Source organism: Teleopsis dalmanni, chromosome 2, assembly GCF_002237135.1.
Source record: "Teleopsis dalmanni isolate 2A chromosome 2, ASM223713v2, whole genome shotgun sequence".
Taxonomy (NCBI): domain Eukaryota; kingdom Metazoa; phylum Arthropoda; class Insecta; order Diptera; family Diopsidae; genus Teleopsis; species Teleopsis dalmanni.
In genome coordinates this window covers 228,917,590-228,943,510 of record NC_051847.1, presented here as the reverse complement: position 1 = coordinate 228,943,510, position 25,921 = coordinate 228,917,590, and the positions used below count along the sequence as shown (strand labels likewise).

At 31.3% G+C, this 25,921-nt stretch overlaps 3 protein-coding genes across 3 annotated transcripts; 2 read left to right on the top strand and 1 right to left on the bottom strand.

The window, feature by feature from the left end:
• Positions 1–3,225, top strand: LOC119678185 (organic cation transporter protein-like). The gene has a single exon (XM_038089884.1). The coding sequence runs from the start codon at positions 905–907 to the stop codon at positions 2,588–2,590; it is 1,686 nt and encodes a 561-aa protein (XP_037945812.1). The 5' UTR covers positions 1–904; the 3' UTR covers positions 2,591–3,225.
• Positions 3,226–12,666: 9,441 nt separating this feature from the next.
• On the top strand, positions 12,667–22,222 carry LOC119678184 (organic cation transporter protein). The gene is made up of 11 exons (XM_038089883.1): positions 12,667–13,570; positions 18,972–19,184; positions 19,239–19,384; positions 19,461–19,554; positions 19,844–19,998; positions 20,059–20,227; positions 20,335–20,470; positions 21,117–21,270; positions 21,343–21,525; positions 21,660–21,835; positions 21,905–22,222. Exons 1-11 carry the CDS (start codon positions 13,461–13,463, stop codon positions 22,091–22,093), a joined length of 1,725 nt encoding a protein of 574 aa, XP_037945811.1. The 5' UTR covers positions 12,667–13,460; the 3' UTR covers positions 22,094–22,222.
• A 78-nt stretch (positions 22,223–22,300) lies between these two features.
• Positions 22,301–24,766, bottom strand: LOC119678183 (chymotrypsin-like elastase family member 1). The gene is made up of 6 exons (XM_038089882.1): positions 24,654–24,766; positions 24,430–24,562; positions 24,164–24,262; positions 23,982–24,103; positions 23,730–23,911; positions 22,301–22,492 (listed from the first exon to the last, which is right to left on the bottom strand). The coding sequence occupies exons 1-6, from the start codon at positions 24,760–24,762 to the stop codon at positions 22,334–22,336; spliced, it is 804 nt and encodes a 267-aa protein (XP_037945810.1). The 5' UTR covers positions 24,763–24,766; the 3' UTR covers positions 22,301–22,333.
• Between the last annotated feature and the right edge of the window lie 1,155 nt (positions 24,767–25,921).

Below are 25,921 nucleotides of genomic sequence, written 5' to 3'. Positions count from 1 at the left end.
GTTTGTGAAGAACTGTGGACGTGAAATGCGGACGTGAGACTGTTGTGCGCGGTATAATGATACAAGCATCTGATTGAAGGAATAGCAAAGAAAACGGTTTGTGCGGTATAGTGAAGTAAGCGTTGGTCATTGAACTACCAACTGCGTTTCTAATAAACAAGAAATAGATAATTGCTATAAGCAGCAGTCGCAGCGAAGACATTCACATTCACATAGTTACGATTACGTATACGCCGCGTTACCTTGCAAAAAGCAAAGCCATTCGCAATCTGTTGTGCGAATGCCGTATGAAATGATGCCAGTGTGCCTGTGAGATACTTGTTGAATCGTTGAATCGTTGAATCGTTTAATCGTTGAATTGTTGTATGAGCACAGCTGTTGGCCTATTTCAAACCGAACATGTGCAGTAGTCGACAGCGCAACAGGCAACAGGCATGAGGCATGAGGTGGCGGCATTATCTACGTAGTTAGCAAGACTTTTCTAACTTATCTTCGCTAATCTGTGCAGCCAACAATAGAACGCGCCACCACGTACTTTAGCCAACGCGTTACTGTGTTCGAATTGGCAAGACCCAAGAGCCAAGAGCCAAGAGCCGAGAACCGAGGCGGAGAGCGAAAGACACGGCGTCGAGTGCGCATGTAGTGATTCATGCACACCGATAAACTCACAAACAGACGTCGAATTCGTTCTGCTTGAAATTTTTTCACTTCAGTTTTCTTTGTTTTAGCGATTTTGTTGCTTTCGTGCTTTTCAGTGTCAAGTTTACGCATTTTCGGCTTCCTACAAAATAAAAACAAATTAAAAACAAAATAAAACAAAACTGAATCAAAATTGAAAATAATTTAAATTTTACGCGGGAACCGCTCGAGTTTCTATCATCTCGAATAACTCGAACTTAACAAGATGGGCTATGATGAAGTAATTGGTTACTTAGGCGATTTCGGCAGATATCAAAAGCAGATTTACTTTCTTCTCTGCCTTCCCGCGATATCGTGCGCTTTTCATAAGCTAGCTGGTGTTTTTCTATTGGCGAAACCAGATTTCCGTTGTGTGCTGCCCTTTGAACACGAGCAAAATGTCTCTTATGAACTGCCAGCGCATATATGGAAGTTATCCTATCCACCAACAGAATTAGGGGACAAATTCCAGACTTGTGAGTACTACAATGCGAACTATACGTTTGACTATTTGAACGGCAGCACGCCGAATAGTGCCAATGGCACTGCGCAATGCAGCGCTTATGTGTATGACAAGTCTCAGTACGAGAACAGCGCAGTGACTGAATGGAACATGGTGTGTCATCGCAGTTTACTGGCAGCGACTAGTGACTCCTTGTTTATGGTTGGTGTCTTGCTGGGGAGCATTATTTTTGGTCAGCTCTCCGATAAGTATGGACGTAAACCCATATTTTTTGCTTCACTTGTCATTCAAGTGATATTTGGCATATTGGCTGGCATAGCACCGGAATATTTTACTTACACTATATCTCGCATGATTATTGGCGCTACTACTTCTGGCGTGTTTCTTGTGGCATATGTGATAGCCATGGAAATGGTGGGCCCTTCAAGGCGTCTCTTTGCTGGCGTTGCGTGTCAAATGTTCTTTTCGGTTGGTTTTATGCTGACTGCAGGATTTGCTTATTTCATACATGACTGGCGTTGGTTGCAGATTGCACTGACATTACCTGGTTTAGCTTTCATGTGTTACCATTGGATTATACCAGAATCTGCACGTTGGTTGCTGTCTAAAGGTCGTAAATCAGAGGCAGTTGTTGTTATACAGAAAGCGGCTAAAGTAAATGGAGTCGTAATACCATCAGAAGTTTATGACAATCTCATCGATGAAGAGGAAGAAAAAAAGAAGCAAGAAACAAAAGATCCAAATGAAAAAGCACCAAATGTATTCGATCTGCTGAAGTATCCGAATTTGCGTCGTAAAACGTTGCTCATATTTTTCGATTGGTTTGTGAACAGTGGCACATATTATGGGCTCTCCTGGAATACTAATAATTTGGGAGGCAATGTGCTATTAAATTTTATGATCTCTGGTGCCGTTGAGATTCCGGGATATACCTTTTTGCTTTTTACACTGAACAGATGGGGACGACGTACAATACTTTGTGGTTGCATGTTGGCTGCGGGAGTAGCGTTATTATTAACTGTTATAGTGCCTGCTGATACGAACTGGCTGATTATAGCGCTTGCTATGTTTGGAAAATTAGCTATCACTGCCGCTTATGGAACAATTTACATTTTCTCCGCTGAACAATTTCCAACAGTGGTGCGCAATGTAGGTTTAGGTGCATCGTCAATGATGGCGCGGGTTGGTGGCATTTTGGCTCCCTACTTGAATCTACTTGGTCAAATTTGGCGTCCACTACCTCTGATCATTTGTGGTGCTCTAGCATTTACAGGTGGTTTGCTGTCGCTCTTGCTACCAGAGACGCACAACAAGCCTATGTTGGAAACAATCGCGGATGGGGAGATGTTTGGTAAGAAGCAACGTAAATGCGATGTCGCTGAAAATGGAGAGGAGCTAGCAGTCATTATGGCGGGTAAAAATGGAAAGCCAAACGGAGAAGCGGCTTAATTGAAGACAGAAGAAGAAGCGGCCTGCACAAGAATTATACTACGATTTTATTTTTTTATTTATAATATATTTGTAATCTATATTTAGTTATATTTGTACTTACGTTTGCACTATACGTGTTTACTTGATGAGAAAACAATTCAGAGCGAATTTTTAAATTTAATTATTTATGAACTGGGCTAGGTAGGCATTAGAGATTTAATTTATTCATCATTATTAATTCCTATATTAAGCACACAATTATTTACATTCAATTATTATTTACAAAATGTTTGTCTGCTTATCAGATGTTAATTAATATTAAAAGTCAACATTAAGACAATAAAGCTAAACCAAAGCGCAACAAACTAAGATATTTCATATACAAAAATATTATATTAAGTATGTGGCTGAGTGTGTATATTTTTACTTATCAGTACGAACTGCAGTAAATAAATACATTTAGCATTTATATTTATTTATATATATATTAATATATTTACACAAGTATGGGTACAAATTCACTGATAACAGCAGCCTCATGTTTACAGCAGAAGATGTCCACAAATCTCACTGAGCACAAATGGTAAACATTTAAATAAGTTGTATTTTTTTTATATAATCTATATGGATATTATTTTTATACAAACAAAATGTTAAAACAATATAAATAAATAAATTAAAATAATTCAAAAAATAAAATACTTAAGCTAAAAATATTTAATTGTTAAAGTTTAATGCTATAAGCTTAGTAGGGTGTTTCTTCACTTGAAAATCATTCTTTACGTTCGTTACTTACAATATATTACACTGAACTATATTGAATTGTACTATATATCATTCTTCTTCTTCTTGTAGCTCTTCTCTTCTAAGTGAAGCATAGAGACTCTCATTGAATTGTACTATATATCATTCTTCTTCTTCTTGCTGTCTTTCTCTCCTAAGTGGAGCATAGGACCTCTCATCGAATTGTACTATATATCATTCTTCTTCTTCTTGTAGCTCTTCTCTTCTAAGTTAAGCATAGAGCCTCTCATATTGAATTGTACTACATATCATTCTTCTATATATATATATATATCTATTTCTCAGTGGATCATAGGACGTCTCATGAAATTGTACTATATATCATTCTTTTTCTTCTTGTAGCTCTTCTCTTCTAAGTGAAGCATAGAGCCTCTCATTGAATTGTACTATATATCATTCTTCTTCTTCTTGTAGCTCTTCTCTTCTAAGTGAAGCATAGGACATCTCATGAAATTGTACTATATACCATTCTTCTTCTTCTTGCTGTCTTTCTCTCCTAAGTGGAGTATAGGGTCTCATATTGAATTGTACTACACATCATTCTTCTATATATATATCTACTTCTAAGTGGAGCATAGGGCCTCATTATATAGCATTATAAAAATTAAAGGAATCTAATTTTTTCGATTCTAATTTTTGTAATAATATCAGTATATCAATATCAGAAAAAGATCTTAAAGATGCATGTCATTGCCAATAGATCATTTCATCTCAAAGAACTTTTCCCGCGAAAAAAGAAATGCACTGGGTTAAAAATTAACCATTTTTACATGCGTACTGAGTACAAGTCTTCCTATGTCTTCTGCAGGTTTAATAGTATCTGAACAAGAAATCCGAACATTTTCTGTGTCACTTCTGCGTCTAAGCTATTATAAACCAAACTGTTTCAGGGTGTTTGACTTCCTAATTCACTAACGAGTGACTTGATTTTAAGATTTAAGATTTAAATCTAAGATTTAAATTTTAAGATTAAGATTTAAAGATTTAAGATTTTAAGATTTAAATTTCATAAATAAGTCATTTTTACCAGTTGTCACGAACAAGACGTTGACATTATCCAATGGTGGTAACGTCAAACTAGTTAATTGCAAATAGTCTGCGGGCAGGTGTTCACCTACACTTGCCATACTTTAACTCAAATACATTAACTGAGAATTTATTTCCCGATTAACTGAGAATTGAATAGACTAAATTGATAAGACTGAACTGAACTATTGTGTGGAAATATTTAACACAAAAAGGCAATTCAATTAATGTAAAGAACACTTTAATATATTTAATTTAACTCGCTGGGTTTTCTCAACGATGGTCCATTTTTTTTGATTTTTCTAGATGATTGGTTGAGTGGTCAAGGTCTTTAAAAAATCTAAAAAATCCATAAACGGCAAAATTTGGAAAATTTACAAATTATTTATACGTTTTTTATTTGGAATATAAGTTTTGTACCTAACATCACTGAGCACAAATGGTAAACATTTAAATAAGTTGTATTTTTTTTATATAATCTATATGGATATTATTTTTATACAAACAAAATGTTAAAACAATATAAATAAATAAATTAAAATAATTCAAAAAATAAAATACTTAAGCTAAAAATATTTAATTGTTAAAGTTTAATGCTATAAGCTTAGTAGGGTGTTTCTTCACTTGAAAATCATTCTTTACGTTCGTTACTTACAATATATTACACTGAACTATATTGAATTGTACTATATATCATTCTTCTTCTTCTTGTAGCTCTTCTCTTCTAAGTGAAGCATAGAGACTCTCATTGAATTGTACTATATATCATTCTTCTTCTTCTTGCTGTCTTTCTCTCCTAAGTGGAGCATAGGACCTCTCATCGAATTGTACTATATATCATTCTTCTTCTTCTTGTAGCTCTTCTCTTCTAAGTTAAGCATAGAGCCTCTCATATTGAATTGTACTACATATCATTCTTCTATATATATATATATATCTATTTCTCAGTGGATCATAGGACGTCTCATGAAATTGTACTATATATCATTCTTTTTCTTCTTGTAGCTCTTCTCTTCTAAGTGAAGCATAGAGCCTCTCATTGAATTGTACTATATATCATTCTTCTTCTTCTTGTAGCTCTTCTCTTCTAAGTGAAGCATAGGACATCTCATGAAATTGTACTATATACCATTCTTCTTCTTCTTGCTGTCTTTCTCTCCTAAGTGGAGTATAGGGTCTCATATTGAATTGTACTACACATCATTCTTCTATATATATATCTACTTCTAAGTGGAGCATAGGGCCTCATTATATAGCATTATAAAAATTAAAGGAATCTAATTTTTTCGATTCTAATTTTTGTAATAATATCAGTATATCAATATCAGAAAAAGATCTTAAAGATGCATGTCATTGCCAATAGATCATTTCATCTCAAAGAACTTTTCCCGCGAAAAAAGAAATGCACTGGGTTAAAAATTAACCATTTTTACATGCGTACTGAGTACAAGTCTTCCTATGTCTTCTGCAGGTTTAATAGTATCTGAACAAGAAATCCGAACATTTTCTGTGTCACTTCTGCGTCTAAGCTATTATAAACCAAACTGTTTCAGGGTGTTTGACTTCCTAATTCACTAACGAGTGACTTGATTTTAAGATTTAAGATTTAAATCTAAGATTTAAATTTTAAGATTAAGATTTAAAGATTTAAGATTTTAAGATTTAAATTTCATAAATAAGTCATTTTTACCAGTTGTCACGAACAAGACGTTGACATTATCCAATGGTGGTAACGTCAAACTAGTTAATTGCAAATAGTCTGCGGGCAGGTGTTCACCTACACTTGCCATACTTTAACTCAAATACATTAACTGAGAATTTATTTCCCGATTAACTGAGAATTGAATAGACTAAATTGATAAGACTGAACTGAACTATTGTGTGGAAATATTTAACACAAAAAGGCAATTCAATTAATGTAAAGAACACTTTAATATATTTAATTTAACTCGCTGGGTTTTCTCAACGATGGTCCATTTTTTTTGATTTTTCTAGATGATTGGTTGAGTGGTCAAGGTCTTTAAAAAATCTAAAAAATCCATAAACGGCAAAATTTGGAAAATTTACAAATTATTTATACGTTTTTTATTTGGAATATAAGTTTTGTACCTAACATCAGAGCACAACCGTTTGGTTATTTAAATAATTTACACTCTGGTTTTTATTCATTATTCATTATATAAATAATTAATAATAATGAAATAAATCTATTTATAAAAATTTTATGTTCACCGTTTAAAACGTTTTTTTGTTTTGTTTGTTGTTGAGGGAAGGAAAAAAGACAATTAATTTTAGTAAGAAGCAGAAAAGTTCTTGAATTTTGTTTTGTTCTGAATTTCTTGTTTATTGGAATAAGATAAGAAATATTTATAAAATCTGCCTGAAAGTATGCTGTGAAAATGTTTTCAATTAAAGTAGCGCCCTAACATATGTACGCATAAAAGCTAATTAGACAATATCAAAAACATAGAAATATTTGTATGTCTCTTGGCAATATGATGCTGCATACTGTACAAATCCAAAAATGTCCAACAATAATATGAAAGATGGCATATGTGCTTTAGAGAAGGGAGTGGTAAAATAAAATTCAAAATACTAAACGTAAAAATAATTCTTGCTCAAAAACTCATAATTTAAACTATAGACGTAGAACTTGTTCTTAATACACCGATAACCTCGCATAGGACATCTGTCCCACAGCTAAACATCTAGAATAAGTAAGTCACAATCATTCCTCGCGTTGGGAGGAGTCGTGCCGGTCATAATGAAACACTTTCATTAAATTAAACACTTTCATTAAATTTTTTGTTAAATAAAACAAAAAATGATATATGCGAATTTTTTAAAATCAATAGCTACTGATAGAAAGAGATTTGAGAATACGAATAGTATTTCAAATAGCACTATACATGAATAGTGCTAGCGATTTTGACTACCAATTTTGACATAGATGCTGGCTTACATATTGATATATATCGATGTTTTGAAGTATCTCTATAAAAACTGGTCCAGCGGCTCCAGATCTAAAGATCTTGGTAGAAAGTTTAAGGGAAAAGTATTTTTGTCATCAAATTCGATAAGAATTGCATATGGCATCATCTCTTTGAAATCAAAATCTGAACAAAATATTGCTATATCAAATTAAGTCGGCTATTAACCAATAAAGTTCCAATTCATGAAAATCACACTACAAAATTTGATTATGCGGTTTCAATTTTTGCACCAATCAAAACTTGCAAAGACCTCAAACAATATCCTTGTTTAAAATTTTCCAACCGCTCTTCGAACTTGATAAATCAGAATCTTCTTTGATATTGGCTGAAATATTTATCTGTGCGAACTCTAGATGGTGGCTTTTCCATTCCATTTTCGAATTGTCGACTAAGCTGGTTTTATTGAATAGTATTTTAGGAAAAATAAATCCATTACTCTTAAACAATGCTCTTGGATAGATCTTATCATGATGATTTTCCCACCAATTCAATATGTTGTCAATGTCACAATATAAAAATCAATTACGAAAAAATCAGTCTTTATATTACTTTCAAAATTTATCTCTTAAACAAGGACTCAGTACGATTAATTAATATGAAAAGCATAAGGAGATTTTCGTATGCAATTTGATCACGTTCCGATAAAAGGAAATCCAAAATTCTCATTGAGATACCCCGTAGAGATATCAGTCTCTTGGTAGGTTTACTTATAGGTCAGTGTAAACTAGGGAACCATGCTAGAAGATTAGGTATCCCTTTCAATCAAATCTGTCGCAATCCGATTTAAAAGTATATAAGAATAGAGCCCTGAAATTATTTACGAAAATTGACAGGCTTATCAACACCGTGTTATCGAATTTCAGAATGGTTACAGGCTCCTCGAGGAGGTATGCAGATCTGAGATCAATTATCGCTTAGTCTGATGAAGTTTATAAACAATAATCCAGTCAAGGTGTAAAGAGGTATCTTGAAAATACCTCGAAGTTAATAGAGAGTAAAACTACTCTAGTGCACTGGCTCAAATAGTTACAACATAATAGGTGGTTTTAAACCCTGAGTTTTTCCTATATATACGGTCACACAAAGGGCCAATAGGCCTAAATGGATCTACTAGAGAACACCGGTATAACCTAATCTAACCTATGTCGAGTTAAGGAGCGGTGATATTTTCGAATCGTAAATCTTGAAGTTATTTTGATAATTGATCAACGCATGCATTTTATACTTTTCCAAGTAAAATAGTGTGTTGAGATAAAATATCTCAAACTGAATTGCAACAAAGCACTATGTGTTTAATATCTTTTGTATTGATTTGAATTACTTTATTTGAAGTACAAAAAATAAACAACAATATGTATTTCTTAATGAAACTTTTTCATATACAATATATGTTTTATTGGCATTGTATATGAGATGTTCTTGAATGAATTACAAATACGCAAATACGTAAATACGCATTGTATCTAGAATTACGTAGTTAAGTGTCTTTGCCCAAAGTAGGTTAAGTTGTCCACTTAAACTGATTTTATGCAATACTCAACAAATTTAGTATTGTGCGTAAAATTTCTTCTGACTTTGATTTTCATTGCTCAGTTTTTTCAGTAGCGATAAATTTATATTAAACGATTTATTAGCGTTACTATATCATGAACTAGAAATCGAAAAGAAACTCTAAAATTCGAGGTCTTCATGAAATTAATGCAGTAATTGGATATTGAAGTATCAGATTTTTGTAATACATCAGATTATATAAGAGCAAGTAACTCATATAATGAGGAAGGCAAAAAAGAACTCTGCTTAAAATGGTTGAGGTTTTTGACCGATGGCGCTCTTCTTATCGTATAGCGGATATCCCAAAATAAGTACTGTTTTATTGAAGACTATAGGATTATCTATGAAATGATATATAAGACAACTGGCTTCAATGGCTTCAGCTGAAGTTTTTCAAGACGATTTCGCATAAATATGACTGAATTTCATTGAGACAACCTTGAGTTTGCTCCTTTAATGCAAGCGTGCGTGAGGGCTTGTTGTCATAGACCGTTAGTTTCAAATAACTCCATAGAAAGAATTCCAATGATGTTAAATCTTACGATATAGATGGTCAATTCTTATTACCCAACCGAGGAAAGACAGTATTGAACTGCTTAGCAGGTTTTATGGCATGTGGTTCTGTCGTGTTGAAACAACATGGAGTCCACATCGATATCATACAATTTATGCATAAAGCACTGTGTCATTTGAGTGGGTTGTTTTTGGGAGACCAGTGTGTTAAGCATCATCAATTGATCTAGTCTATCTAAGTTTTTTAATTACTCTCTTTAGAATCGAGGAATCAACAATGAAAACTCGTCATTCAGTCCTGTAATGTTGCAGGACAAGAACAATGTGTAGGGTTTTTACGACCCTAAATCGTGTCAGTCAAAATTTTTTTAATAGGGTTGCCACCACTTTACTGAGTGAATTGTGGCAAATTGCAATTTTGCGTTAATTTTTGGAAGCAAAATTTTCTAAAAAGAAGATTTTCTAAAAAACGAATTTTCTAAAAGTCACAACGATAACATCGTTTAGAAAGGGTGATGCTTTCATAATACAAAAACTAAACAAATAAGTTTTGAGAATATTTATTAATGAAAACGATATATATTTACTTGATTTTCAGATATAATATTTCTCAGAAGAATATTGTGTGATTCTTAAATATATTTTTATAAATAAAATACCTACCGTCTTTAAGAGCAAATACAATTTCTCTCTAATAAACATACTGACTGAGATGTGGTGCCGGCTTTTTCAAATATATATATATATATAACAATTTATTTTTAAGATTTGTTGTGACTATCATAATCACAATCATCGTTTCGTGCTCGAAGCTCACAAATTAACTTCTTCGCACCATTCAAATTATTTTTTGTAGTTATGATCGCATGTATGTCCATTTGAAAAAGTTGAAAACGTTGTAAAAATGTAAAACAATACACATCATCATTTATTTGAGAGAAATTCAATTAAATCATTTTAATCTTAGAGTGTTTTTCTGTATCGAAACACAAACATTAAAGCAATTATTCCAATCAACTACCGTAAATTAATGAGTGCTAATTTGGTGCAAAATAAATAATTTAGCAAATTAAATTCAAATCTGTGATAAATTATTAGCTTAGATTGTTATGCAAATGACGATTGTGGAAGATAATGCTTAGAGAGGAAGGGAAGATTTGAAATATTTGAAAGAATCATATAATACAGCTCATTAACAGTTCAATGAAATATTCGTCTCTTTGCAGTTGCAATTTGAGAAAAAGAGATGAAAAGTTAACGACTAGTGACAATTACGACGATGAATTCATTTCTCAGTTCTAATATTTTACAAATAATTTATATATCTTTTGAATATTCATCTCGAAATTTTAGAACAATGCTTTACATGCACATTCAACATATACTCATAAGACTTCTAGTTGGTCTATTAAAATTCAAAGACAACCGGCGAAAAAGCATTGATAGGAATTTCATATTTTGCTTCTGAAAATAATCCTATTCAGTTTATTATTTATAATAAATACCTATAATACAATCTAATGGTTGAGATACAATTCATGCTTTTTCCCATATCAGCCGAAGGTACGTAGTTTACATATACGAATTGCAATCACTTATTAGGAATGAATTATAAAAAAAGTATGATCAACAACAACAGTTTTTTAAATTTATTCAAAACAGTCCAACTTTTTTGACAAAAGTGAATCTGAACAAATCTGTTGTTTTTATATACAAATATGGTATGGGAGTCCATATCGGAAAAAATGATGTTTCTAGAATACCATATAGAAGCATGTTCCACAGTCACATAACTGCAGCAATTACATACCAAAACATATTCCACACACATATGAGATATATTTTACTAATATATATAAGTCATATTTATAAGACATGTATTATTTTCCTATAAGATATATTTTCCGTTTATCTGTTTTATAGCTAGTTTTGTAGCTTTGCGAGTATTTAAGTATTTAAAATTTTAAATACTAATAATATAACGTATTTAAGTATTCACCTAGACAGACAACTAACTTGGCGCAAGCATATTAAAGTCAAAAAATACTAATAAAGCTCCAAGCCTCTTAGTTGCACTGGCACATTAATAACATATCCTTACAGTGCCTAAAGTATAACAGTATCATACAATCAATATGGACTTATGGTATTCAGCTATTTGGTAATGCTAATGCTTCAAATATGGAAATTACCCAAAGCGCACAGTCAAAAATACTGAGAACAATTACTGTTACGCCATTGTATATTAGGAATGAAAGTATTCACCGAGATCTACAAATTCCCTTAGTTAAAGCTGAATTTAACAATATAAGAAAAAAATACAATATGTCTCGCACTTCTATCCATTACTTTCTGCCTGACCCGTACAACCATTAATTAACATTCCATAGCTTGAAGTAAAAACCGCACCTTTCTTTTTAGTAATCTGATAAAGTTGAATTGCTTTCTTTATAAACCATCTAACATTCACTCCAGTGAAATTTAACCCATTGATTTAAGTGAGGTCCGTGATATGAGGTTTACTTATTTTATTTTATATTATACAATGTATAATTAAAATAAAAATCGTAATATTAGGTAATTAGTGATATGATTTTAAAATTTCTTGTTATCCTCATTGTAAAAAAGATACAATAAATAAATGTATATTTGTCAAGAAAAAAAAAAACTGGGGATTGAAAAACATAGACATAGACTTAGAAGAAATACTAATTATTAGGGTGGTTTTTCCATAAGGAATGTATAAGCTTTATCCTTTCTGAAAGTTCAGCCAGAGCCATTGTCTTGAGTGACAAGTGCAAAAATCAATTTCTTTAAAACAACAACTGAAGAATATGGGTGTAACAGAATTTTGAAATTCATTTTATTGACTGAGCTATTAGGACTGAGATATAGCCGAAAAAGTCGCCAGCATTTAACGACAATTCTTATCACAAATCCATACAAAAACGGAAGGATTGACTAGACTTTTAATGACTCTTTAAGTGTGAGTATGAATGAAAGCGAAAGAAACACGAACAATTTTGATTTTAAATGCGTTCGTACTTACTTTCGTTCGTACTGATAATAAGCTAACGTCTCAGCTAAAGTGAGACTTGAGTTTTAGTTCAGCTGTATTAATGTTTCGGCTGCGTTCGCTAAACCGCCACTGTGTGTATGAAAACTCTCTTCGTTCAGCATTCAGCATTCAACATTCAACATTCAACATTCAAAATTTCTACATTCAATAGCACTTGAATCAGCAGCGAGCGCTTTTACCTATTCGCGGCGGCTAAGCCGCTTCAGTTCATCATACGCAATCAGCCAGTGAAACTCGTGCAGTTGGACATTGAATTTAGAAATCGCAAGTTGGAACGTTTCGTTTTTTTCGTATTCAGATTCAGATTCAGATTCGGATTCTTGTTTTTGTTTTTGTTTTCGGTTTTGTTTTGTTTTCGTCTAAAAGTTCTAAATTAAAATAATTTAATTAAATGCAGACTAATTAATATACAATACATAAATTTCATTAGTAGAACAATAATATACGAAATTAATATATAAATGGAATAATCGCTCGTTAATCGCTGTCAGTTGCAAAATGCCATGCGGAATGTGTACGATTTAAATAAAATAAATTAAAAACCCAAATAAAACCAATGAATTAATAGTTTCAATATTAAATTGAGATTCGATAGTGAAAGTCAATTGCGCTGTACAAGCTTTGAGAGCAGAGGCAATAATAACAACAACAACATACGCGCTTTTTTTTAGTTTTGTTATTGTTTTGAATTCGTTCCCAAGAATTATCGAAAAGTCAATGTCAAGGAATTAAGCTTCGAAGTGTTGTTGCACTTTTGATTTTTGTTCATTTGCTTTTCCTTGCACTTTTTATTGTGTTTTGTTTTGATTTCAACAACAGCAGCAGCAGCAGCAGCAACAACAATAACAACGGTTTCAACACAATTTATTTTTTTTTAGTTATTGTTGTTGTTTCTTATTGTTAAAAAGTAACGAAACCTAGAATGACTAAAGATTCTGCGGAGAAAAGTAAAGAATTGATACGCGAGGAGACTTACAAGGAAATTGTGACAAATGAGTTGGAACGCATCGGGAGTGGAGGTGCTTTTGTTTGGTAATAAAACATTTCGGAAAAGTTATTTTAAAGATTTAAAAACAAATATTGTGTGAAAATAAATTGGAGTTAAGTTTGGTGGTAAAGTTTATATAATTGCCGCCCTCAATACGAATTGTGAACTTAATTCTAACAAAAAAAGTTAAATATGTAGCCGACCTTGACCAACTTGGGTCAATAATAACTAATATAGGCTTCATTATTTCCATATTTGTCAGTTTATTTTTTAAATTGAAAAATTGACGGGTTATATCGTTGCTACAGATTTGAATCATCTTTGATAATATCCAGAAAGAATATCATGAAGCGTGATGAAGCTTATAGATTTCTATAAAGAAGTCAAACTCTCGTTTTACAGACGTTTGTAATCTCATTACTGTGAATTTAATATTCTTTATAAATCGTTAAACCCGCTTTAATCCTTTAGTATAATTGACTACCTGTTAATTCGGTTGTCTTAAGATTACTGATTTTTTTTCAATAAGCCCTTAATCACTCACCTTTCAACCCTCAATGAAAACATATGAAGTTTTCGATTGGTGATCTGGATTCAACCTAGTTTTACTCTCGATTTGTCAAATTTTGTTGATCAATCAAAAGTTTTTTGAGCAATCTAAAATTTATGTAGTTATGTTAGCATTATATTTCTCATAAATACATATGTCGAATCAAATCAAACTTTACCCGTCAAGTCATATAAAACAGCTGATAATTTCACAAGGGACGTCATGGTCTAAAAGCGTCTTCGGACGTTCCCAGTAACCTATCCAAACCTAATCTACAACTTTGGCTAAATATCTAAAGTGTTATAAATTAGTCGGAAGTGTTGTACATTTTGCTCGAGTTTACCAATCTAAAATGAAAATTACACTAAAAGTGCATTTCGATTGAAATAGTTACCACAGATTTATCGATCAATTTGCTACATGGCGAATTAATCAACAGATCACGTATTTAAAAATTAAATAGCAAGAATAAGATTAAGATTATAAGATTAAGATTATAATAAGCTAATTTAAATTATTAGCTTGAACGTGGCGATATGGGTCATATTAAAAATTTTTAACATCATTAAAGTTTAGCTAAACATATTTAATATGTGTAAAATACATATGTAAAATACAAAAGAGTGCAAGTAACAGCACTAAAAAAGAGAAAATATAACGTGAAAATAAATTATATAGAAAATGTCTGTATAAATATTTTCAAAATATTGAATTCATTTAAAATGTTACTGACTTTGTGTTACACTATAATATACCCTATAATTTAGCCTGTGGAAACACTGCATTTCTAAATTAATATATGGTTTGTCATTAGTTGGAATTCTAAAAAAACCTTTACTAATAGTAAAATGAATATAATTTTAATTGCGTCTAAGTTACTTTACACTGCATTAATATGCATGATAGGGATTTAGTATTTAAATTGTTATCAATCAACGCAGATCGACACATCTGTCGTGCCAATTATAATCTCTAACATGTATATTACATGAATACTATATATGAACTGTCTGATTAAATTTCATTTTATCAGCGCAGTGGTCTCAGAAGTCTCAGTAGTCTCAGTTTCCTTCAGCTATCGTGTATAGTATGTTATTTGTTTTAATAAAAAAGTTTAAATACCGCCTGATGCGATAATTACGTTTGGAATTTTTCTAATTTTAATTGACCATTCATTTAACTATCAAAGTAACTATTTTAATTAAATATTTAGTTTTTTAATACACTTCACTGATATTATAAAAAGTTTAGTATCTCTTCCACTTATCATACAAAATTATTTTTTTTTAAGAAATTAGGGGTGGTAAAGGAGTAAATGGTTTTAGTGTTTGATTACTTGCTTGAAATGAAGAAATTAGAAATTAAGAAATAAGAAATTAAGAAATTAAAAGTGGCGAAAGATATATATGTATATATGTATAAGACTACGTGTATTAAATTCAATCTTGACTTAACATAATAATCAGGAGTTCGGAAATACTAATTGCATAAATTGCAATTTTAATCATTTCCGGATTTTCGAGATCGGTAAGGCGTTCAAGTTGTAGCCTTAAATATGTTTTATTGGAGACACAAGTGACGTGTACATGAAATATTGAATATAATTTTGTTTAAATAACTTGTTTTAAGTGAAACAGTATTACTGAATAATAAATGATAAAACTTCATTAAAATTCTAAACTCATTTGCTTTATGTTTAATATGTCGTCGAATATTAACCTCCAATTTAAGTTAATAATAAATTTTCAAAATGCCATAAATACTTAAAAATTTTTATTTACTTATCACCGAAAGCTTTATATGCATTCAATCCACCGAATGAATGAAATTTGTGTGTTTCGCATTCAAAACTCTAAAGTTCGTCTTCGTTTCTGTGGGAGAGGAAAGGTTCATTAACACAGATTCCTCAGCTGTAATCTGGCGATAAAGTCGACAATTCTCTTCAGGAAGTAAAACAACAAGCTGAGTTATTTAAATATAGTGAATATAATTAAAAAAACTCGTACTTCAAAATTTTGTTAGTATTTAAATGATTACAAAGTAACACTGCGTTTGTTTGTTTGTTTATAATGTGGTGACATATTACAAAAAAAATTCAGGAATTTTAGAATTAATAATGGATCATGTATAATCTTTACATTCTTAACATCTGGTACGCATTTATTTGTAGAGTTAAGTCACTCACTAACTTATATTTATGAATTGCTATATTAAGAAGTTCATCTATTAAAAAATTCATCCATTAATAAATCATCAGGTCTTATATATCGTATTGTTGTCATTATCAGCTTCAATTTCTCTTTAAAACCAAAAAGCTAAACCACAGACAATAAATTTCTCATGTATAAGCCAGAGACCAGGGCATCTTTGCTGTATGATGGTACCGCCTTTAGTAAGGCAGTTAAATACAGTCTTGAACAACTGCAAAAAATTTCATCTATTAATAAATCATCAGGTCATCTATACTGTGTTGTTGTGTCGCTTTCATTATGACAGCTAAATCCACTCTTGCGAAACTGCAAAAGAAGACGGAGTGAACGGGCTAGCTGTTACCAACTCCATTAAATCACAATATACAATTTTGAAATTTAAGTGCCAGAAAAATATTATTCGCAAAACTGTCAAAGGCAATCTATTCTAACGTTATTATGTTAACTGTTAATGCTTTAAGCGATAGCAATAGAAAATATTTGCAATACACAGATTTTAGAGAATCGTTTTTTCTTATTCTTCTGGTTTTTCAGTATAATTCCTGACACTTTTTTAAATCAGTTATTAATTTTTTGCCAAAACTAGTGGACCGATGTCCACTAAACATGAATCGTTATAAAACATGAAGTAAGAATATTATATATACTTTTGAAGTACCTATATATGCAATGAAGTGCAGAATAAGTAGTACGTAATGAAATATACGTACCTCCATAATTCCAAAACTCCTGCACTTCTCTTAGGATTCGACTTATAGAGATTCTACTCGTATTGTACGACACAATTGATCACTGATTGCAAGCGTGAGAAAAAATTTAAAGAAAGTATATTAGAATAATTATGAAACTGTAAAGGTCTAAGATATTGATTTAAACATTTTCGTTTGTCTACCTTGAAATCTTTAGAGCAAGATTCTGAGGTTGCTTACAACTTTGATTTATTTTTTTACTTTTTAGTAGATAGACAGAGTCATACACAAGATAATTCTCATTCAATTGATACTAAGAAATACTGGACAATTGATTTTTTTTTTGTTATTATAAAGCTGTGTTTAGTACTTACAGTTATAATAACAAATATGTCTTTCACTTGAACTTGTTGTAATAATGTATCATCATGTAACAATCGCATAAACATGCATACGTTTACATGCCACAAATCATCGTACTTTACTCAAAGAGCTCTATTTATGGGAAGAACATACATTTGCATACATAATGGCACTTGAAGTCGCATATAGCAGAGTGCAATTATTTATTTCCAACAAATTACTCATAATTTATTTCTGTAATTAAACATTTAAGCAATTTTTTTAATTAGTCTTGATCTTGATTTTGTAAAGCAGACTAACTGTCAGAAATGAAAGACATACACATGCCCATTAGTCAGATGCCACACATTTTTTACAGAGTTAATATGCATCCAGTGCTAGGATGATTAGCATCAGTTGTTCTAAAGGGGTGTATACAAATAAGGCTTGGGGAAGAGATTTTATAAGAAACTCATGACATTAAAAGCAATGTATTCTTACCTATGAGATAGACATAATAAAGAATTTAGAATGAAACACAGCATCATTAGAGATACATTTTAAAATAGTAAAACAGCAAGAATATTATTTTCAATACTGAAAGAATGATTTAAGAAATGTTCCTCTATGAATAAGAAAAATGTTTGTTGTTTTAAGACATTTTCACAGCTGCTGTCAATATCTCTTCCCTTTTCTTCATTAACAGCTACTGCATTTTTTTGATCTTGTTTACAACATTCCTTCGGACCGAATGTTTTCTATTCATTGTCATCAAGTCCGCCTTAATGGTTATTATTCCATATTTTTTTCGCTTATTTGAGTATTTGGTGCTCCATGTTCACTTCAACTGATTCTCTAAGAATTTACTTCATCCTTCCGAACTTTGGCTTATACCAGAATTATAACCTCAGCATTCGGAATTGTTATATTTTCATTATTACAAGCCAGACCAGATTTTAACTTAATTTCTGAACGGATTTGAGGGGTCGTCAAAATGATAAATAATGATTTAGACTAATGTAGGTTAAGTTAGGTTGCTGTGACACCTAGTTAGACTACACAACTTACTTAGGATTTACGGGATCTTACCTACTATTAATTTATAGAACATTTTCGAAGCTCTTATAATGCGCTAATTACTTTTCTAAGGGAGCTTAGACAATTATGCTTAAGAACGTCGCTCTGGTCCGCTAGAGCTGGCCCGTTGAAATAAAAGTGGTTTACTGCTTCTTCTAAATCCTTATCTCCACAATTTCAACAATATTCATGAGAGGGAAAATACTTATTAGTTAACACTTTTTGCTCAATTTCAGTATATTATTTTATAATTTATTGATAATTTATCAACTGGGTCGCGATCCAATTGATCCGATATTGGGTAAACGTTTGGTTGAAAGAATTGCGCTGGTGAGCATTGCATTATGTGCTGTCATAATTATCACTAATATAAATAGTGCTATCATGCAGCAGATTGATAAATTTATACAAATATTTCACTAAGTGCGTTCATATAACCATGTACGTAAACGTATAAAATCATACATTTGATGAATTTATATGCTTACATAAGTACCCTTATTATATATCATTTTCGATTGTCATTTTCAATCTGTTTACATAGATTTCTAATAATCATGAACTTTTTTCTCGAAAGGACTCTATTTTTTCTCTGCGTAACACCGAACATATTAAACGGCTTTCATGTTTCTTCTTACACATTGCTCGGATATTTGCCGGCAGATAAATGGTGTAATGTTCCTGAGCTTGGTAGTACAAATTGGACACTTGAAGAGAAGCGAACTATAGTGGAGGGCAACACAACTACAAATGGCTGTACAATCAAGGATTGGAATTACGAACTGCTAAGGTAATTATTACCCATAGAAAACAAGTTGGTCTTTACAATTGTATTTGGCTATAGTACCAAAACTTATGACGAAGCTAGAATTTATACAATGGAAATGTTAGCAAGTGATCAGCCACCCAAAGAGATTGAATGTAACAAAAAGGGAGGATTTATAGAATTTGATGAACCTGACGGTACTTTTGTAGCTGAATGGGAGTTAGGTGAGCCAAACCAAGTCATTACACTATTATTAAATTAAATAAAATATTAAATATATTCCAACTATGCCCACTTTAGTTTGTGATCGCTCCATACAGCGCACTTCTGCACAAATGTTTGTATCGCTGGGTAAATTTTTTGGGTCCTTTACATTCGGAATATTAGCCGATAAGTAAGTTTTAAATATGGTAAATATGTATATATTGTGTACTAAATATGTGAGGATAAAATACTTCGGAATTGTATAAAAATTTAAATAATTTTTGTAAAAAATTTCCAATCACCTTCATTATCTATTAAAAATCTTTTTGATATAGACTCTGTCTTTAAACTTCAGATCTCAACGAAATTTTTTTATGAGTCGTAAAGTGAGGGATTACATTCCACTCTCGAAGCACACTATATATACTTGCTTACGTTCATATTAAAATATTTGTTCACAGTACTTTTCAATTTCATAGATTCGGCCGCAAGACATCGTTTTCGTTGGGCGCCCTAGTGTATGTCGTATCTAGCTTTATCTGTACTTTTACACCTTGGTACAATTTATTCTTGGTGGGTCGTTTTGGCTTGGGAGCAGCTTCATCGGGTCTCTTCTATGCAGCATTTACAATGAGTACTATGAGTACACTTTAGTATCCAACGTTAAAATCATTATAATTTATATTTCTTTCAGTTGTGGAAAATGTTTGCCTCAAGCATCGTTCTTGGATGTCAATTGCTTTTGCCGCATCTTATCCCATCGGAATGATTTTCCTTGCTATTGCTTCGTATTTGATAACATCATGGCGTTATCTGCAATTGACACTTTCGGTGCCGGCGTTATTGCTGATATTTAATTGCTAGTATGTCATATCGTATTCTCATACGATGCACAAATATTAAAAAAATACATTTCATATTATTTCATTTTAATCTATTAAATTTAATGTTATTTTTATTTCACTTATAGCCTACTTAATGAATCACCTCGGTGGCTTATCACCAAAAAACGGTATGCTCAAGCGTACAAAATTATTTTCAAACAACGAAGCCACTATGAGATTGAGAAGACTGACGAAATTATCAGTACCAACACCAAGAAAGAAGTAAGTAGCATGCAGCGCACATTTATAGACTTTGATTATCACGAGATTCATTGTGAAACTGATGAATTCTGCAAGCACGCACTGAACCGGATATTCCATGTTTAAGTACTAGGTTTTTTCTTGAATTTTAGATGAGATAAAGCATCTCACCACAAATTAATATAGTTTTCAATAGTATCGTTCAAATACTGTTTAGTCAGCCGAGGAAACCGTAAAAATAGATCAAGCAAACGGAACTTCAATTTAGAATATAATATATATGAATTTTAAAATTCTATTTTAAAAATTTGAAAAACGTGTTTATATTTAGTATATTTGTATACCCCGAGCTCTCCCTCTCTCTCGCTTAACATAAATTTCAGAAAAGAATGAGTATGTAATATCGGAGAAATAATATACATTACTCATTTAATTAAAACTAGTATTATAGATATACTGATAAAAGCCTATTGTCAAGTGACCCATATATAGTATATATATACCCATTATATTTTGTAGGGGCATTTTTAAACATATTTTTTTTGATCATACTTCATAACTAGTTATCTATAATGTAGTTATTTATGTATATGTATGTAAAATAAATCAGTCTTATAAGTTTTATAAGTTTATAAGTTTTTGAACACAGATTGTCTTCATATTGCAGATGATGGAAAAAAAACCGACGTCATTATGGGTTAAAATACAAGAAGGTCCATTAAAGCAGTTCATTGCGTTGTTCGCAACATGGAAAGTGCGAAAATTAATCCTTACGTCCTATTTTATGTTTTGTGTTTCGTCCCTTAGTTACTATGTAACTGGTAAGATACCTATATATTTATACTTTTTGGTCCACAGTTTGTGTAAGAAGAGATCTTATTTTCATATTCCAGCCTTAAATGCTGCAAATTTGTCTGTGAGTCGTTATCTTTATGTAGCCATAACAGGCATAGTGGATATTCCATCCTATATTTTGCCAATTATATTGCTCAAGTATAATGGACGGCGCCCAACAACAATGTTCCTGTTTATACTTACTGGAACAGCGTTATTACTAGTTTTAGTGATGCCCTCAGGTAAGTTTATAAAAATTGATTCATTGATATAATATATTTTTTGGCGGTTGAACATTATTTAAAATTACAAATCACATTATAATAATAGAACGACTATGTATAATGAAAAGTCTTTTATGTCTTCAATATAACAGATTGGATAATATCCTTTGCTATGCTCGGTAGATTTGGCATAAGTGCAACATATTCTATTGTGACACTTTATACTGCCGAACTGTACCCTACGGAAATACGGAACTCTGCATTAGGCACATGTTCGACTTGGGCACATGTGGGCTCCATATCGGCTCCTTACATAGTTGATATTTTGGTGAGTACATAATTTGGAATTAATATATTCTTTCACATGCTAACGACACTATTTAATGATTTTTTGCAGGGACAATTAGGTTGGTATATACCAACTACTATTTGTGGTTGCTGCGTTTTTGTAGCTGGATTGTTGACTATTAATTTACCAGAAACGAGTACTGTTAAACTGTCCGATCGAATTGAGGAAGTTCCATCCGAAAGTGATAATACAACTATAAATACGAGTGGAAAAAAATCTGAAAATGACAAATATTAACAATATTCCTTCTATATAAATTTAAGTAATATTTATATTTATATATACGTTCAAGATGTACAAATTTAGTACATAATTAGTTAAATTTAGATAATTTCTATATAAGTAATTATATACCCCAAACAGTTTAGATACAATTATATTATATTATATTATAAATATTATATTATATTTATTATACACTAAAAGAGCACAAAATTTATAGATAAAACTTTATTGAATAAAACAATTTTCAATAATTTAATCGTTAACAATCAATCTAATCCAATCAATGTAGGGTATAGTTACGGTGTAGATGCTCGGCACACCAACTATGCCACAAGTGAGGCCATGGGAAACAATACCATATATATAGTCGCGTCCATTGTAATTGCAAATAAGGGGGCCCCCAGAATCACCCTATAAAAAAAATAAATAGAAAAAGTATATATATATTATAAAACATTATTTACAGTAGTTATAAGTAGACTAGATTCTTTTAGTTTTTTGTTAGTTTTAATCAAGTTTATACAATAAACTAATCTAAACATTTTCTTCTGATTTGACACTGCAGTCCAGTATGAACCTTGGCCTACTTCAAAACCTGCCTCCATCTGCTTAGATCTTGTGCAGTTGATTTCCAATTTAGAAATCCGAGTTGTCTGGCGTCCTCGTACTCGTTGTTCTTCATCTCAGCTTCGAATTAGCATTAAATATATTGGCCGGATTTCTTTCAGGTCCCATTCTTACAACGTGAGCTGCCCATTGCAATCTTTGTGTTTTGACAAATCTTACTATATTTTCATTTTTAAGCAGTCTTTTGAAAGTCTCGTCGTCCATTCGAATAGGGCAATATGCTTGGTGAACCATCTTTCTTTCAAACAATTCCGAGTTTCTAAACATAACTCACGTTTTAGTCCAGAAATTTGAAGTTTTTATAACAACACGCTAACCGTCCTACCTTTTTTTTATTGCTTCTTCAGTTTGGTTAAAATCAGTTCCCATCAAATCAAGCATGTGAGGAGCTTCGGAATAAATGCCTGAACTGGTGTAAAGACTCTACGTTAATGGCAATTACTAACCCAAATTTTTTCATTATGTAACTTTCTATCGGTTACTCGAAAATATCAGCTGATTTATTTAAAAATCAGCTATTTATTTATTGATTTATTTTTGGCGTGTAGCCATACTCTTCTAACAAAAGAGTATCTCTACACTTCATTTCCTTAAATTTTTCTGTCTAATGTTAATTTCAATTCTTTAAAGTCGATCATCCCCCGATTACTAAAATAGAGTTTTCAGCATTGCTAAATCGTTTATTCAATTTTTTTCTTTTATTTATTCAATATTAAAACAAAAGTGCCACAGCAGGTCCGGTAAAAACTCTTTTTTTAAAATTTGGGTAAGAAATCTTATTTAAATATATATCTAGTTAATGTATGTATCTTCGAGTTACATAGTAATGCTCACATTATTTTGAAATTTCTGATTTTTAAATAACTTTCTATTAGAATCTTTCCCAAATAAATAGGTTTTTGTATTGTGATTATACAATATCGTGAGCTGTACATAATATAGCGAATTGGTCATTGCTCTTCGCTTACAGATGTACTATATATCTTCATATTACATATATTTGATAAAAGATAAATCTTACCTGACAAGTGTCTTGCTTTCCTAGTGCACAAACAGTGTTTTCGCCTTTTTGCGGTGCCCAAACATTTCCCAAAATCCCTCTACATTGTTTATTAGTTATGACCTTTACTTCGCCTTCGATGAGAGTCTCTTGTATTTGACCAGCATGACGCGTGGCACCATACCCTATAATTTTGCACGGCCCTAACAAGTGAAAATTGTTAAAGATATTTTAATAAAAATAAAATCAAATCTAGCATAACTTCTTTATTACTATTTCTGTTCGCTCTCATGCCATACATTGGAAGTTTTCCATAAATACGATTTAGAGCCAATTCCGGATGCTTATAAGATGCCTCCAAATGGAGCAATGCAATGTCATTTTGATAATTGGTGCTATAAGAATATTTACAAATATTCACTTCTTAATTTGTAAATTTATAGAACAAAACTCACGGTTGAAAATATATATATTCTACACGATCTACGTTATAAAACTCCGAAACATTAGAAATGTTTTCATAACCGATTACCGCAACGATGAGTGTTAGTTTTCTGGAAATAAGTGTGACTTTGAATTTATTTCAAAACATTAACATCGTGAAAAATTTTAATTAAAAATTTTGTTTAAATTAAAATTTCTGCTTTCATAGGTAGACAATAAACAATAGACGATTACTCTATCATTTGATATTTGAATAGAAAATGATGTGCACACATACTTTCTCCAAACACAATGCGCTGCTGTTAAAATCCAATTTTTATCTATAAGACTACCGCCACAAAAATGCTTATTATAGGTCCCATCGACTCGATCTTGTAGTGATACCATAAAGGGGAATGGTTTGATGTCATCTGCAAGTTGAATTTTAATATTTTTGTAATAACTCATTTTACTTAATATTATTATTATTATTAATTTATTTATTTAAAATCCATAAACTACCATGAGCCGTTTTGACTATCTCTCCCCTCACTATTGGAGCAAAATCTACTTCTACAATAAATTGACTTATCCATAAAGTTATCCAAATTACTATGCCACAAAATCTCATATTGAGCTGCGAGAAAGCACTAAACTTTCGTTGACAGTGAGTCCGGTTAAAGAATACATCCGAGAGATTCATATACTCGTATCGTTACTATTATACGAAACGCTGCAAGCTGTGTAAACAATATTTTCTACATTAAATATTTTTAAATCAAGAAGAAATTCTAATAGCACATTTTTATTATTTAGAAATAGTGTGTTTGCAAATATTTAGCAACTCCAATGACTAAAGGTTATAGTGGCTATCTAAGCCTCCACAGATCATTGAAAACCTAGAATGTTAATCTAAATTATAAAATAGCAATAAACACGAGGGACAGAAATAACAATTTTAACTAATTAATATATATAAAGTTAATAATTAACAAATATATATATATATATATATGTATAATTTGACTATTACTAAATTACTATATAATTTATAAATTACTTTATAATAATTTAAGAAGCACTACTTAAAATCTTTCTCAGCGTAATGAAGTCATGCATTGAGAGAGTTCATATTTCACGTTCATATTTCGAAGTTAGGCTGTTCTTTTATTCACATCAGTACTTAATATAATTAAATATATCTGTCGTATATACGCGTATATATTACAATAGGGGTACTCATCTACGCATATAAATTTATCAAATGCATAATTTAATGCGTTTACGTAGTACGTACACGGTGATATGAGCGCACCTAGTAAAATATTTGTATAAATATATCAATCTGCTGTATAATAGCACTATTTATATCAGCAATAATTATGATAGCACAAAATGAAATGCTCAGCAGCAAAATTTTTTAGCTAATATCGACGCAATTTTAAATATTTGTGCAAACTTTATTATTATAAAATAAAATACCGAAATTGAGTGAAAAGTCCAAACTAAAAAGTATTCAAAAAGATATTTATGTAAATGACCTGCTTGTGTTGAAATGCAACTCTGTATTTACAACAAATATTTTTATAAAATATAAATTTATTCAATAAAATTTTCATGTAAATTTATCAAGTTAGTATAAACTATTTTTTATAGAAAATTTTAATAGGAATGAAATTCTTTGTTTGTATAACGGACAGTACAACGCTACTGATTTATCAGGTTTGATAATTTTTTGATATTTGGCACAGTATCAGTAGATTTTTTTTTACTCTAAAAAGTAGCAGAAA